Source organism: Petromyzon marinus, chromosome 56 (genome assembly GCF_048934315.1).
Source record: "Petromyzon marinus isolate PM22_M1 ecotype Great Lakes invasive population chromosome 56, UKy_Petmar_22M1.pri1.0, whole genome shotgun sequence".
In the NCBI taxonomy this organism is placed as follows: Eukaryota; Metazoa; Chordata; class Hyperoartia; order Petromyzontiformes; family Petromyzontidae; genus Petromyzon; species Petromyzon marinus.
Window position 1 is genome coordinate 2557827 of NC_133722.1, and position 16099 is coordinate 2573925.

Below are 16099 nucleotides of genomic sequence, written 5' to 3' on the forward strand. Positions count from 1 at the left end.
CCCACGTGACAACTTGATTGGCTCTGTCGGGTGGTGGAGGGTTCTAGTTAAAACAAACGGCCATTCTACCGAGTGATCGAACCCAAAATAAACTAACTGTTGAATCGTGTGGGTAGTGAAAGCCTAAGCATAAAATTATCCAGTCGTTGCATAGATTTTGAATAATTATTTGAGAACTATTATCTGTGACAGTGGGATGCGGGGGAGACCTCACGGACCCCATCTGTAATCATAGCAATGAAGGGGGCAGACCCTACTCCCAAAGCGTGGCTCGCGTGTCACCACATGGCACGCCAGCTTCATAATCGCCACATCACCACCATGACTTCTATGAGCCCAAACTCCATGATGCTGCTGCACTCATCACTTGCATTGCCAGCTCAACACATCCACCTCAACGTTCTCTACTCCGTTAGAAAATACGGACAACTTACATATTTAAGAAACAAAACCTGTCCCAACAATGACATCAACAGAAATGAAAAGACCAAAGCAGACGGTGGCCCATGTATGATTTACAGCACGCATCAAGTGCGCTTTTTTATTTAAGTTTGATCGTTTTAAAGATCAACGTTCAGCGTAAAGTAAAAAATATCTTGCATGTTTTAACACTGTCGATGGGCTGTGAAATGGACTCTTGGAACAAGCGCAGGTCCCCGCCTCCTCTGCTTATCCCCCAGCCTATGTCCAAATACCCATTTTTGTTTTCCCCTGCAACATCCGAACAGAGCCAGTGTGGAGCCCTCACGGTACTACAGGTGGTTTTCCACTGGCCATTTGCCGTGCAGAGCCCGAAGCAAACCGTGCTATGCTGGCCTCACGAGACATCGGATTCGGGGGGGGGGGGGGCGGCGAACAGTCCGTACACCACGAGGTCAGACGGTGTCACTCTGTACGTTTCTTCGACTCGTTCATTGCGTGCGACACCAGCCAGCAAGCACAGCGAGGACAAAGCATCGGCTATACGCGTCCCGACTCGTTCGTTGCATGCGACGTCGGTGGCGTGGCATGGCACAGCTCCTTCCAGTGGAAAAACCACCCTGGCGCCACCAGAGGCGTGCCGGGCTGGCTCGCCATGGCCCCCCGCGGGCGCGGCTCAGTTGTGCAGTGGGGGGAAAAAATAAAAGGTTAAATTTTACCGCCGTTGTCCCACACCGTTGAGCGACAGCAATCGCTACACAGGCATTTTGTTGAAAATGAGTGTTAGCGACGGCAGCCGGCATGTCGGGAGGGGGTGGCAGGCCGGGGGGAAGCAATCTGAAGCGTCCATTAGGAGCCATGCACCTGAAAGAGCAGCAACAGCGCGGGCACGCGTCTATAATCCCCACCGGCCCTAAACGCCGGGTGTCGCGGTGTCGCCGAGAACGCCAGAAAACCCAAGCAGCAAAAAAACTGAAAAGACCATACAGTGGGAATGGGGAGGATAGGGCAAAGCAGCTTGGAGGTTGGGATCGTTAGCTAACCAAGCGCCAACCCTAATACCCCAACTAGCCACGAGTACCAGCCCTCGAGGACTGACCCTAAACCTCGTGATTAACCCCAACCTCCGGTAAGGCTTCGACAGGCCCACTTTTTGATGTTAGTCGCGTTTCGGTTTTGGTGTTCGGAGCGCATGGCACTGAGCGGTCGTTTAGTGACAATGGTGGGAGGGGGTGGGTGGGAACGAGCAAGCAGCCGATTCAATCGCAAAGGTTCCATTGATCAAGCGCAATTTCTCACAACCCTCGGCCACGGCAAACGTGGGAACTCTTGTCTGGGCAAAGGTGGAGTGAACTTGTTGAAGGGAAGGCCCAAACAAAAAGGCCCACGTAAAGTTCACGCAAATTTTCTCGAACGCAAGCCGGAAAAGTAAAAAAAAAGACAAACGCGGTCGAAATAGCCCAGACGCAACGCCAGGTTGCTGCGTGGCCTGGGCCATCTGCAACAATGCGCTTCAATCCCGCAGTTTCGTCGGCGAGAAAGATAACTCGCGACTTTCTCGGCAACGAAATGCACTCTGATGATGTCATCGCAGTGATGCGTTTAAAAGCCTACGACAGAAACGTCGTCGTCGTATATGTCGATCGCGGGATTGCTCCAAAAGTAACGTTAAAACATGGTGGGCTAGGAAGGCGTGTCTACTAAACCGCCATTTATTTTGCGGGTTGCCCAATCCCTGAACGCGCCACCGCGGGGGTATCAAATCATGCCAACGTGGCCGGTGAGCTCAAAATTCCTTAAAAGTGCATAATTGCATTCATAAACCCTGGCTCCCAGCGGAAAGTAACGCAAACCCGCAATAATCCCTTCCCAGCACTTGGAGCAATGACCATAATGCACTGCGGATCACGACGACGCCATCGCCAGTTGCCCTGCTTTAGGATAACGCCCCATCGTATTGAAACGCACCACTGCAGCCATTCATAATTGGTTTTAGGGCTCGTGGAGTGAGGGGGTGGGACGATGCTGCGATGAGTGCTGCGTTAAAGGGCACGACGCAATAGTGTAAGGCAACGAGAGGACAAACGGCTGCAGTTGGGGAAAAGGGTTGCGATGTCATTCGGAGTGGTGATACTTCACAGGAGTGTGCCAACGTTTGGTTCTCGCCACCCCCTTTCAATCCTGGTTTATTCACCGTACGGCAGTCTCCTTTGCTGCGCCACGCCATTATCAACGTTGGCATCAATGCAAACTCGTAGCGCGCAGAGATTTCCACCGGTCAGTATCAACGGGATGCGTCGAAACTTTAACGAGACCGTGTCATCACACCTGCTCCACTACGGCTCTCGATTCAAGGTAACAATTCTATTCAAGAATTTTTTTTTTTACTACTGCGGTGAATGTGTCACCGCTGGCTGCAAATCAATTCCTACACGGCCATGGCGAGCATGGAAGAATCGCTTTTATCGACGAGTCGATCCGTCGTGATTTTCGGAGCCAGAGATAAAGAACCCCTGTGAGATGAGCTCTTGACCCAAGATCGATTAATTTCAACGACCATGGAAACCGTTGGCACCGCTAAAGCCTCACCAAGTCTTGTGGCTACTGGCCTATCAATGCGCAAAGCTTCCACATCCACTAAAGTGACCTCTGTACGAGTTCAGCTCCTTGAATCGCCTCTCTGAACTCCGTAAGCTGTGCCGTTTAGTTTAACTCGCTTGGAAAGTTTTGTGTTCTCTTCTCACAGTGTCGGATTTTGTTTTCGTTTACTCTCAAGTATCTTCGCGAGCGGGTAGTGTCTGCGACCCCAAGGGCGGTCGACACAATGAAACGAAGAGACGGGGCACGTAGGGTCGAGGCGTCTGTCAAGGCACCCGGTGCAATAGCACCCCCCCCCCACCGCCACATCCTCGCCAGAATGCGGAAAGAGGAAAAAAACAAAGCGCGTCTCCCAGAGGTCTTTTTCCACTGCAAAACCGAGCTGTGCTACGCCGGGGCCGGGTCAGCCCCGCTGCGGCTCAGACGAGGCACCAAGTTTGAGTTTTTTCCTCACTGCAGAAGCCGAGCCGAGCCGTGCCATCGATGTCACGCGCGATCGTACGAGTTGAGACGCGAACACGAGTCAGTGACGGTGGAGTCCTGCACTAACGTCACGCGCCGAATTATCCAGCCCCCCGGCCCTGCTTGGACCCCACCGACCCCGCACCCCCCCCCCCCCGCCCGCGCCAGATCCCATCTGGCGTATCAAGGTTTGGTTCTGGCTCAGCACGGCAAATAGCCAGCGGAAGATCGCCAGTGCCGCAACGGACTTCGCACGCTGACTCGGCTCGGTTGGGGCAGTGGGAAAAAAATGGGTACCAGAGACCATAGATTTTCACAATTTCCGATTCTGCATCCACATGTGCGCACGCCAAACGCCCCTCCTCCACCAGCCCAGCCGTGTCAGGAGCTGTGGCTCTCTGGGAACAGCAACGGTGAAAAGAGAACAAAGACTCGTAAAAGGTGGCGGGGAGATGGGAAGTTAAGTGCCAGAGGTGGGGGTTAAATGTGGTGGTGGGATCACGTTGATTGGTTAAGTTAGGATGAGGACCAGGGGCTGGTTGGTTAATTTTGTTTATGGTTAAGGTGCGGTTGGATAGTGTGGTGAGAGTTGTGGCCCAGGCTAATGTTAGGGGGCTGGTTGTCCAGTTTATTAGATATAGATGTAGATCTATGGTTTTTGCTGGCTAGTCTTTCAGGGTTAGGCGGTTGGGCAGTATGGATTGGCTACAGTGGTGAAGGATAGAGCTTATTACTGGTAAGGGGGATGGTTGGCTCATTGATTAGTTTTAAGTTTAGTTCATGTTGGTGTAGGGGCTAGTTATATAGTTAAGTTTTGGTGTAGGGCCAAGAATGCGGTTGGCTAGGTTTTGAAGGTGAGGGGACCAGTGCTGTTGGTGTTGTTAGGGTTTGGAATAGAGACAATGCTAGTGACTGGATGTCTGGTTTGTAAGGATTGGAGCGAGCATTTTTCTTGGCAAGTCAGCTAGTGCATTGGGGGTGGGGGGTTGGATAAGGGCAGATTGGTTCATGTGCTGCTCTTACAATCAATTGACCCCTCCAACTGCCCAGTACTGCAGTGATTTTCACTTCTTGTTCGCACAGAGCACAGAGTGGGGGGGGGGGGGGGGTGAACAGCCATCCCGAGAAGCGACGACGCGACGATGAGGGGCGACATCGCCAGCCCAACCTCCCGGGTCCCCCGACGCACACCGGCTAAACTGCAGCACACTCGCAGTACCACCGCCGACCTGCGATCCCTGGTGCGCACAACCCTGGATCCGCCCAATCCCTCCCGTTCTGCCGTCCAATCTGGCTGCGTTGTCACAGCGACCGCTGGGCTGGGAAGGCTGCACGACGACCCGGGTTGTCTCACACGTCACCATTCAGTCTCTCCGGTTAGTTTTTTCTCCGTTTAATTCATTACAGGCTTATTAATTTTTTTTTATTTTCCATTTATTCTGCACCAAAAACGCCGGCCGCAATTTTTTAACTCACCGACATCCAGTACGTTGTGTTTTTATCACTTTTTTTATCTAATTTAGGCAATCTATTTTTTTTTTGTACAGAATAAGCGACGCCGATATACTGTTGTTAGAAAGTGAGCCCCACCACCTCTCTCTTCCGACCCCATCGCCACATTCCCTGTTCCCCAATCCCTCCCTCCCGCTTAACACCCCCCCCCCCCTTGGCACCCTCCCCCCCACCCCGAAGACCAGATGGGCCATGGCTCTGGCCGCTACTCGCCGAGCACGGCGAACTGATTGCCGAGCTCCAGGTCGACGCCCTTGGCGCGCTGGCCGTCCTCGCGCGCCCGCCCGCGGTGCTTCACCGTCTCGAACGTCTTCTCTAGCTCCTTTTCCCTGCAGCGACGCAGACATTGACGGGGAGACGAGACAGACCGCAAGATTGTAGAAGGGGGATACGGAAAGATAAGACGGGGCGAAAGACAGCGCTACAGACAGGGAGAGAGGGGAGGACGGGGAGAGACTCACCTCTTCGTCTCCACCATGGCGGCCGCCTGCAGAGAGGGGAACTGCGACTCGCTCGTGATCTCAGGGGGCTTCTGGGGTCCCCGGCGAGGGGTCGCCGCTGAGCCCGAGCGAGCGCCCGGGGGGCGGTAGACACCCCCCACGACCCCCTTCACGTCAAGCGCCTCGGCCGCTACCTTCGCTGCTTCGGCAAGGGAGGTGGGGGGGGAAGCAGGGAATTATTTTATTACGACATTTTTTTTTACCAGGTAAGGCCCACTGAGCTGCGTAGCTTATTTTTAAGAAGCGACCTGGCTATCCACAAATGATAGCTCACCAAGTCGATTATCACCATCACGTGGAAATGTCTAGCAGCAGCCAAATACCCTTAAACGCGTGATGTTGATTCTAAATGTGGAGGGGGAAAAAACTCCAAATATACAGGCATCAGGGTGAGCATAGATCCCATGTCCTCCTGTATACCACGCGAGGTAATTAACATCTTCTAGCCACCGTGAATGGGCGGACAGCTCAAACACACGGTGCTGCGTACCGGCGGGGGCAGTGGGCTGCGCCTGGCCGCCCTGCCGGCTCCACACTCCGGAGGAGCGCTCGCTATCGCGCGCCGTGCCCTCCCCGTCGCTGTCCTTGTCCTCCTTGCCCTCGAGGCCGCCCTCCTCCTCCACGTTCTCCTCGCTGCCGCACGGGGAAGGAGGGGGGGGGACACGCACCGTCAAGAGGTCATCACGAACAGCGCCGTGGTGATCGGCCATCATCTTCATCATCCCTCCTCACGACGCGTCCAACCCAAGCCCACATTTGTCTCAACAGTTCCAATGATGTCTTCAGGAGAAGACAAAGTGCACACCAGAGGAGCAGCCAAAGAATCATTATCGGGATACAGACCAGATCACTTCATCCCCAAATCTGTCTGTTGCCTGATGATGCAAGTTGTAATTACTGGCGAAACGTCGTACTCGAATTGTAAATGTTGTGGGTTTACTCTCCAACAGCCCCGGTGTGTTGTACTAGTAACGAATTGGCATGTTTTGTTTACGAGACAAACCTTACTAAAAGGCTGTGTCGGGTGGTGGCGAGTTTAACGACACATCATATATATTTACGCAAGCTAACCCAAAAACCTCCATTATGGGCACTTCACCCCCATTCATCTCCCCCATTCCTGTCCATCTAATTTCTGCCAGTCCTAGGCTATGGTCGCCTCTGTTGCCCTCAGTATTCTCACATTCCCTACTTGCGATCTACCGATTCGCCATTCTCAAGCTCTTCGTTGTTTCAGGAAATTTGGCTGCTTTGTTGTCGTCGCTGCTGCTGCTGCTGCTTTCCGATGGTTACATTTTTCGACCCGATCCCGGTTTCTCAATTTGGAGATGCGAATCTTGTTGACCCGGGCGTGTTTATGTTAATTTCCCAGCGCGGCAGTTAAAACTATGTGGAACGTTTCTTAAATCTCGGCACCCCCCACCACCCCCACATCGGCCTCTGCCCACCCAGCAGGACAAACGGGAACACCGCTGTCTGCGGCATGAACGGTTGTTAATTGGCCAATAACACCGATAGAGGACCGCAGAGGTTGGGCAGCCGGATTCGAACCGTGAACCTCCCTCTGCTACAGGCGGTGATCGCACAACCACTGCGTCGCCATCACCACCAACCTGGCCATGTCCGTACCGTGACCAGACTATTTAACGATCTGCTGTAGCACTAATTAAGACTAGAATATTTTTATTTTACGAGGTAAGGCTCACAGAGCTATATAGCTCATTTTTCAGAAGCGACCTGGCCACAAATGATAGCCCCACGAAGTGGCTCATCATCATGTGGAAATATATAGCAGCCAAATACTCTAAGCACGTGACATTTATTCTAAATGTGGAGGGAAAATCCAGAGGACCCTGGAGAATCCACGCGACCACTGGGAGAGAGACTGCAAACCCAAATATACAGCGGGCGTCAGGGTCGGGATCGAACCCACTAGCTCCTGCATACCAGGCAAGGGAGTTAACATCTCCTCGTAACCGTGGCGCCCTCTCGCCATGGCGAGGCCTGGTGGGCAGAGGTCACGTAAGAGGCGAGGGCTCGGCAAGCGCGCTCACCTGATCTGCAGCGCTTGTATCCTGAGGCCACTGTAGTCCGCTTCCTTCTGCTCAAACTCCTTCCACTCCTCCTCCTCCTGCAAAGATGGCGGTCACGCCGCGCGTTTGTTACGGGCAGCGTCATCCCAGCGACTCCAAGCAAAGACAAAGATCCCCGCCCCCCGGGTAGCCTTTAACAGACTGTTGGGGCAAGTGCCATGAGCGGGCACCTATGGTGGCCGGTGCAAGTTTCTCACAATTCCCCATGTCCCCCCCCCCCACCCACGAGGGCCGTTTGTCCACCCTGGCACTGTCGACTTGTCCACCACGATTAAGTCTACGATTGCCTGGCAGGAGGTCGCGTGCGGTGGAATAAAAGTGCGGGTAGCATTCCCATCTCTTCCAAGACGTGTGGTCAGCATGGAAGGGTAAGTCCAATACCCTTTCGAGAGAGAGCGTCTTGACGTCTATAGCAGGAAGCCCGTCCGCTAGCAGTGGTGAGAGCAAGTCATTGCAGGGCTGCGCCTTTTTCATGCAGAGTCTGCGACAGACCCTCTCGTTCAATCGCCACTTGGAAAAAGTGACGGCGAGAATACAAAAAAAAGAACCATGCTGGCTAGGCCACGTGGTCATCAAGCTCCAAACCACAGCTGACAACTCCTCGAGGCCAGCCAGGGTCAACTCCACCCCGCTACACACTGGGGGTTGGGTCTAATGGATAGTGTGGGAATCTGACCCCACAAGGCCTACCTACGGTGGTGGTTTGCAATCTTTTTGGAATGGTGTACCCCCGCCACAAATCAAGGTTAAAGGGTGTGGAGTGTAGGGTGTAGATTGAAGGGTCTGGAGTGTAGGGTGTAGTTTGAAAGGTGTGAAGTGTAGGTTGAAGGGTGTAGGCAGAAGCGAATTGTAGGGTGTCTGCAGGAATGCATATTCTTTGGTTCTTTCGGTAAAGTCACGTAGAGAGAAAATAATAAAAAGGTAAAAAGACCACAACATTTCAATCGCAACACAAGCCATCGTCCTCAGGTGAACAAATACAGCCGGCGGACCGTTGAGAGAAATATAGCGAGAGCTGCTTGAGCCAAATGCAGATCCACTGCAACCAAAGTTTTTATATGCTTGGAGTAGGCGGGGCTAGAAAGGGAATTTGCAAGTAAATGCAAGATCGCAGAGCTAGGAATACATCGGCTAATTATGTCTTTTTGTTATTTTCTATCTACGTGACTTTACCGAAATAATCAAATAATATGTAGTGTGTAGGTTGAAGGGTGTGGAGTGTAGGTTGAAGGGTGTGGAGTATAAGGGTGTGGAGTATAAGGTGTGGAATGTAAGTTGTAGGTTGAAGGATGTGGAGTGTACGTTGAAGGATGGGGAGTGCAGGGTGTAGATTGAAGGGTGTGGAGTGTAGGGTGCAGGTTGAAGGGTTTAAGAGTAGGTTAAAGGGTGTGGAATGTAGGGTGTGGAGTGTAGGGTGTAGGTTGAAGGGTTTGGAGTGTAGGGAGTAGGTTGAAGGATGTGGAGTGTAGATTAAAGGGTGTGGAGTGTAGGGTGTAGCCAGAAGAGTGAATTGTAGGGTGTAGGTTGAAGGGTGTGAGTGTACGGTGAAGGTTGAAGGGTGTGAAGTATAGGGTGTAGGTTTAAGGGTGTGAATTGTCGGGTATACGTAGAAGGGTGTGAAGTATTGGGTGTAGGTTGAAGGGTGTGGAGTGTAGGTTGAAGGGTGTGAAGTGTAGGTTGTAGGTTGAAGGGTGTGGAGTGTCGGTTGAAGGGTGTGAAGTGTAGGGTGTAGGTTGAAGAGTGTGGAGTGTAGGGTGTAGGTTGAAGGGTGTGGAATGTAGGGTGTAGGTTGAAGGGTGTGGAGTGTAGGTTGAAGCGTGTGGAGTGTAGAGTGTAGGTTGAAGGGTGTGGAGTGTAGGGTGTAGGTTGAAGGGTGTGGAGTGTTTGTTGTAGGGTGTGAAGTGTAGGTTGTAGGTTGAAGGGTGTGCAGTGTAGGGTGTAGGTTGAAGGGTGTGGAATGTAGGGTGTAGGTTGAAGGGTGTGGAGTGTAGGTTGAAGGGTATGGAGTGTAGGTTGAAGGGTGTGAAGTGTAGGTTGAAGGGTGTGGAGTGTAGGTTGAAGGGTGTGGAGTGTAGAGTGTAGGTTGAAGGGTGTGGAGTGTAGGGTGTAGGTAGGGTGTAGGTTGAAGGGTGTGGAGTGTAGGGTGTAGGTTGAAGGGTGTGGAGTGTTTGTTGTAGGGTGTGAAGTGTAGGTTGTACGTTGAAGGGTGTGGAGTGTAGAGTGTAGGTTGAAGGGTGTGGAGTGTAGGGTGTAGGTAGGGTGCAGGTTGAAGGGTGTGAAGTGTAGGGTGTAGGTTGAAGGGTGTGGAGTGTAGGTTGTAGGGTGTAAAGTGTAGGTTGTAGGTTGAAGGGTGTGGAGTGTAGGGTGTAGGTTGAAGGGTGTGGAGTGTAGGGTGTAGGTAGGGTGCAGGTTGAAGGGTGTGAAGTGTAGGGTGTAGGTTGAAGGGTGTGGAGTGTAGGTTGAAGGGTGTGGAGTGTAGGTTGAAGGGTGTGGAGTGTAGAGTGTAGGTTGAAGGGTGTGGAGTGTAGGGTGTAGGTAGGGTGTAGGTTGAAGGGTGTGGAGTGTAGGGTGTAGGTTGAAGGGTGCGGAGTGTAGGTTGAAGGGTGTGGAGTGTAGAGTGTAGGTTGAAGGGTGTGGAGTGTAGGGTGTAGGTAAGGTGTAGGTTGAAGGGTGTGGAGTGTAGGGTGTAGGTTGAAGGGTGTGGAGTGTAGGTTGAAGGGTGTGGAGTGTAGGTTGAAGGGTGTGGAGTGTAGGTTGAAGGGTGTGGAGTGTTGGTTGAAGGGTGTGGAGTGTGGAGTGTAGGTTGAAGGGTGTGGAGTGTAGAGTGTAGGTTGAAGGGTGTGGAGTGTAGGTTGAAGGGTGTGCAGTGTAGGTTGAAGGGTGTGGAGTGTAGGTTGAAGGGTGTGCAGTGTAGGTTGAAGAGATTGGAGTGTAGGTTGAAGGGTGTGGAGTGTAGGTTGAAGAGATTGGAGTGTAGGTTGAAGGGTGTGGAGGGTAGGTTGAAGGGTGTGGAGTGTAGGTTGAAGGGTGTGGAGTGTAGAGTGTAGGTTAAAGGGTGTGGAGTGTAGAGTGTAGGTTGAAGGGTGTGGAGTGTAGGTTGAAGAGATTGGAGTGTAGGTTGAAGGGTGTGAAGGGTAGGTTGAAGCGTGTGGAGTGTAGGTTGAAGAGTGTTGAGTGAAGGGTGTAGGTTGAAGGGTATGGTAGGGTGTAGGTTGAAGGGTGTGAAGTGTAGGGTGTGTAGTGTAGGTAGAAGGGGGTGAAGTGTAGGATGTAGGCAGAAGAGTGTGACATGTAGGGTGTAGGTAGAAGGGTTTCGAGTGTAGGATGCAGGTTTAAGGGTGATGAGTGTAGGTTTAAGGGTGTTAATTGCAGGGTGTAGGTTGAAGGGTGTAGGTTTAAGGGTGTGGAGTGTAGGGTGTAGTTTTAAGGGTGTGGAGTGTAGGTTTAAGGGTGTGGAGTGTAGGGTGTTAGTTGAAGGATGTGAAGTGTAGGGTGTAGGTTTAAAGTTGTGTAGTGTAGGGTGTAAGTTGAAGGGTGTGGAGTGTTGGGTGTAGGTTGAAGGGTGTGAGGTGTAGGTAGAAGGGTGTGAAGTTTGGGGTGTAGGTTGAAGGGTGTGGAGTGCAGGATGTAGGTTTAAGGGTGATGAGTGTAGGGTGTAGGTTGAAGTGTGTGGAGTGTAGGGTGTAGGTTGAAGGGTATTGAGTACAGGATGTCGGGTGTAGGTTTAAGGGTGTGGAGTGTAGGGTGTAGATTTAAGGGTGTGGAGTGTAGGGTGTAAGTTTAAGGGTGTGGAGTGTAGGGTGTTAGTTGAAAGGTGTGAAGTGTAGGGTCTAGGTTAAAGGGTGTGAGGTGTAGGTAGAAGGGTGTGAAGTTTGGGGTGTAGGTTGAAGGGTGTGGAGTGCAGGATGTAGGTTTAAGGGTGATGAGTGTAGGGTGTAGGTTGAAGGGTGATGAGTGTAGGTTGAAGGGTGTGAAGTGTAGGTAGAAGGGTGTGAAGTTTAGGGTGTAGGTTGAAGTGTGTGGAGTGTCCGGTGTAGGTTGAAGGGTATTGAGTATCGGGTGATGGTTGTAGGTTGTAGGGTGCAGGGTGTAGGTTTAAGGGTGTGGAGTGTATGGTGTAGGTTTAAGGGTGTGGAGTGTAGGGTGTAGGTTTAAGGGTGTAGGTTGTAGGGTGTGGAGTGTAGGGTGTAGTTTGAAGGGTGATGAGTGTAGGGTGTGGGAAGAAGGGTGTGGAGTGTCGGGTGTAGGTTAAAGGGTGATGAGTGTAGGGTGTAGGAAGGTGTAGGAAGAAGGGGTGGAGTGTCGGGTGTAGGTTGAAGGGTGTGGAGTGTAGGGTGTAGGTTGAAGGGTCTGGAGTGTAGGTTGAAGGGTGTAGGTTGAAGGGTGTGGAGTGTAGGGTGTAGGAAGAAGGGTGTGGAGTGTCGGCTGTAGGTTGAAGTGTGTGGAGTGTTGGTTGAAGGGTGTGGAGTGTAGGGTGTAGGTTGAAGGGTGTAGGTTGAAGGGTGTGGAGTATAGGGTGTAGGTTGAAGGGTCTGGAGTGTAGGTTGAAGGGTGTAGGTTGAAGGGTGTGGAGTGTAGGGTGTAGGTTGAAGGGTCTGGAGAGTAGGTTGAAGGGTGTAGGTTGAAGGGTGTGGAGTGTAGGGTGTAGGTTGAAGGGTCTGGAGTGTAGGTTGAAGGGTGTTGGTTGAAGGGTGTGGAGTGTAGGGTGTAGGTTGAAGGGTCTGGAGTGTAGGTTGAAGGGTGTAGGTTGAAGGGTGTGGAGTGTAGGGTGTAGGAAGAAGGGTGTGGAGTGTCGGGTGTAGGTTGAAGTGTGTGGAGTGTTGGTTGAAGGGTGTGGAGTGTAGGGTGTAGGTTGAAGGGTCTGGAGTGTAGGTTGAAGGGTGTAGGTTGAAGGGTGTGGAGTGTAGGGTGAAGGGTCTGGAGAGTAGGTTGAAGGGTGTAGGTTGAAGGGTGTGGAGTGTAGGGTGTAGGTTGAAGGGTCTGGAGTGTAGGTTGAAGGGTCTGGAGTGTAGGTTCAAGGGTGTGGAGTGTAGGTTGAAGGGTGTAGGTTGAAGGGTGTAGGTTGAAGGGGTAGGTTGAAGGGTGTAGATTGAAGGGTGTAGGTTGAAGGGTGTGGAGTGTAGGGTGTAGGTTGAAGGGTCTGGAGTGTAGGGTGTAGGTTGAAGGGTCTGGAGTGTAGGTTGATGGGTGTAGGTTGATGGGTGTAGGTTGAAGGGTGTAGGTTGAAGGGTGTGGAGTATAGGGTGTAGGTTGAAGGGTGTGGAGAGTAGGGTGTAGGTTGAAGGGTCTGGAGTGTAGGTTTAATGCAAGATGCTTGGCTCAGTGTGCGATGTAGGAGGCTGCAGGGAGCAGGGGGAGCCCCGTGTCAACCATTTCGCAAGAGCGCACTCTCGCTATTCCCACAACCATCACTATTACCACTACCAACATCACCACCACCATCACCACTATCGCCACTACAATTACCACTATCACGATCACTATTACCATCACAACTACCAATACCACAACTATCACCACCACTACCAACATCACTATTACCACCACCGTGAGCACCGCCACTATTAATAAATATTGCGACGATAGTGGTGGAAATGGTAATAGTCGTGGTGATGGTGATGATTGTGATGGTAATTGTAGTGGTTGATGGTAGTGGTCTTCGTAACAGTCGTGGAGATAGCAAGTGGTTATGATTGTTATATTGGTAGAGATTAAAACAGTAGTGGTAAAAGTAGTGATGATAGTACTGATGGTGGTAATGGTGGTAGTGGAGTTGGTGTTAATTGTGATAGTGGTGGTAACAGGCATGGTAATTGCGGGAGTAAAGATAGTGGTAATGGTAGTAATAGCATTGGAGGTTGTGGTGATGGTTATAGTGGCGATGCTGGTGTTAGCCATGTGAAAGGTAATAGTGGTGGTTATGATGGTGGTGAGTGGTTAGTAGTAGTAGCGGTGATGGGGGGGGGGGACATTCCTAGAGCGAGGGTGACGGTGTTGGTGGTAACAGTGATTGTGGTGGCGCTAATTACGGTGGTATTGGTAAGGGTAGCGGTGATGGTAATCGTGATGATGACGAGTGTTTTTAAAGAAAACGTTCCCCCCACCACTCAGTGAATGACGCCGGCCAGGGCCTCAGCACCACGACCCAGCGTGGCACCCCTCCTGGTAACGAAGTGCGCTGCTGGAGGGTGGCGATGCATGTCTCATGGACATGGTGGCTGTGATCCGCAGTGGCGACGGTAATGATGGTAGCGACGTCTGATGAGAACGCCAGGAGTAATATCCCCCCTCACCACCACCACCACGCTATTGCCAATGGACACCGATAATGGTTGCGCGAGCGATTATAAAGATGGTGATGCTCGTGGTGGATATGGTAACAGCTGTGGCGATGATGGTGGTGGTGGTGGTGACGACGATGGCGGTGACGACGAGGATTGACGATGTGGCGCCTCGCTTCACCTTGACCGCGGCGCTATCCGCGTTCTCCGAGCCGCGCTGCGCCTTCTCCCGCTCCCTCTTCGGCTTCTTGACGGAGGCCGAGGCGGCGGCCTGCACGCCACCCGAAGCCCCCGCGTTGCCTGGAGCCGTCCCGCCTGCCGAGCTCCCACCTCCGGCAGCAGCCGCGCCGCCCGCCGTGGCCGAGACCGAGGGAGCAACGGCGATGGCAGCCGCCGCTACCGGCGGCGCCGCCGGAGTCGGGGCCGCCGGCGCCGCCGCCGCCGCCGCTGCTGCGGACGAGGGCCCGACGGAAGAAGCGGAAGAGGAGACGCCCTCGTTGGTACCCTTGCGGCCCCGGTCTTTCTTCTTCTTCTTGTCGCGCTTAGCGAAGAAGTCGTCCAGACTCTTGTCCTCTCCGTCCGCCATGCTGCCCGGTAGGCATGAAGCGATTACTTCGATTCCATTGCGCCACTCGTCGAGTCGACTAATAGCGAATCGATTCCCGTGGGAGTGGTTGCAAGACGCGGGTGGGGGGGGTTGTGAGAATCCCCGATTTACGATTAACAGCGATTGCGCGTGAATCGATCGTTTGCGATTCCTGCTCTACACTTTTTTGTCTCGAAAGTCGAGTGGAGTTTCTCGACGCTTTGGTTTACAGCCCCTGCAGAACCAGCAGTGGAAATTCCACATTCCTATGGCAGGGGCGACTATTTACATAGGACAACAACCGCTGTTGATCCGGACAAATTTGTATTTATTTTATCGACCCCCCTCCCGAAAGGAGTGATGATGGCCTGAGTCAACCACCCGGCCTCCACCGGGTTTTGTGTCAACTCCACGTGCTTAATGAACACGTGCTTAATGAACACGTGTCTTAGTCCATCAGTCCGTTGTTTTGCCAGACCAATATATGCAGCAGAACTTTTGGCAAGCAAACTCTAGAGCAGTTTCGACCTCGTGGGTCTCATCAGCAAGTCATGCTTGCCAAAACCATGCTGCCGAGTTGCCAGATGTTTCGTGCCAAGATCATTGCCATGTAACCCATGGGACCCCGCTGTATCGAGTTTACACTGCCAGTTACAGATCAGACCTAACAGATGACCCAACACATGCCGTGTCTGTGGTATTCAAAGGGATTCTATCATTGGGTATGTTTCGGGCGGTGACCATTCTTCACAACACACACACGGGCCAGAGCACACTTAACACGGTGTCAGCCAGGATCGTGTGTGTATGGGAGAGCAGTCAAGGCAGTGGTACAAGGCAGTAGAGACGAGAGCAGTCAAGGCAGTGGTACAAGGCAGTACAGACGAGAGCAGTCAAGGCAGTGGTACAAGGCAGTACAGACGAGAGCAGTCAAGGCAGTGGTACAAGGCAGTACAGACGAGAACAGTCAAGGCAGTGGCACAAGGCAGTAGAGACGAGAACAGTCAAGGCAGTGGTACAAGGCAGTAGAGACGAGAACAGTCAAGGCAGTGGTACAAGGCAGTACAGACGAGAACAGTCAAGGCAGTGGTACAAGGCAGTACAGACGAGAACAGTCAAGGCAGTGGTACAAGACAGTAGAGACGAGAACAGTCAAGGCAGTGGTACAAGGCAGTGGTACAAGGCAGTGTTACAAGGCAGTAGAGACGAGAACAGTCAAGGCAGTGGTACAAGGCAGTACAGACGAGAGCAGTCAAGGCAGTGGTACAAGGCAGTAGAGACGAGAACAGTCAAGGCAGTGGTACAAGGCAGTAGAGACGAGAACAGTCAAGGCAGTGGTACAAGGCAGTAGAGACGAGAGCAGTCAAGGCAGTGGTACAAGGCAGTACAGACGAGAGCAGTCAAGGCAGTGGTACAAGGCAGTACAGACGAGAACAGTCAAGGCAGTGGCACAAGGCAGTAGAGACGAGAACAGTCAAGGCAGTGGTACAAGGCAGTAGAGACGAGAACAGTCAAGGCAGTGGTACAAGGCAGTACAGACGAGAACAGTCAAGGCAGTGGTACAAGGCAGTACAGACGAGAACAGTCAAGGCAGTGGTACAAGACAGTAGAGACGAGAACAGTCAAGGCAGTGGTACAAGGCAGTGG

The 16099-nt window shown here is 52.4% G+C and overlaps 1 protein-coding gene across 1 annotated transcript; it reads right to left on the minus strand.

Annotated features, from left to right (window-relative positions):
* Positions 1–509: 509 nt before the first annotated feature.
* CDV3 (CDV3 homolog) lies at positions 510–14518 on the minus strand. The gene is made up of 5 exons (XM_032975625.2): positions 14048–14518; positions 7547–7623; positions 5983–6125; positions 5454–5631; positions 510–5321 (listed from the first exon to the last, which is right to left on the minus strand). The coding sequence occupies exons 1-5, from the start codon at positions 14450–14452 to the stop codon at positions 5198–5200; spliced, it is 927 nt and encodes a 308-aa protein (XP_032831516.2). The 5' UTR covers positions 14453–14518; the 3' UTR covers positions 510–5197.
* Positions 14519–16099: the final 1581 nt, after the last annotated feature.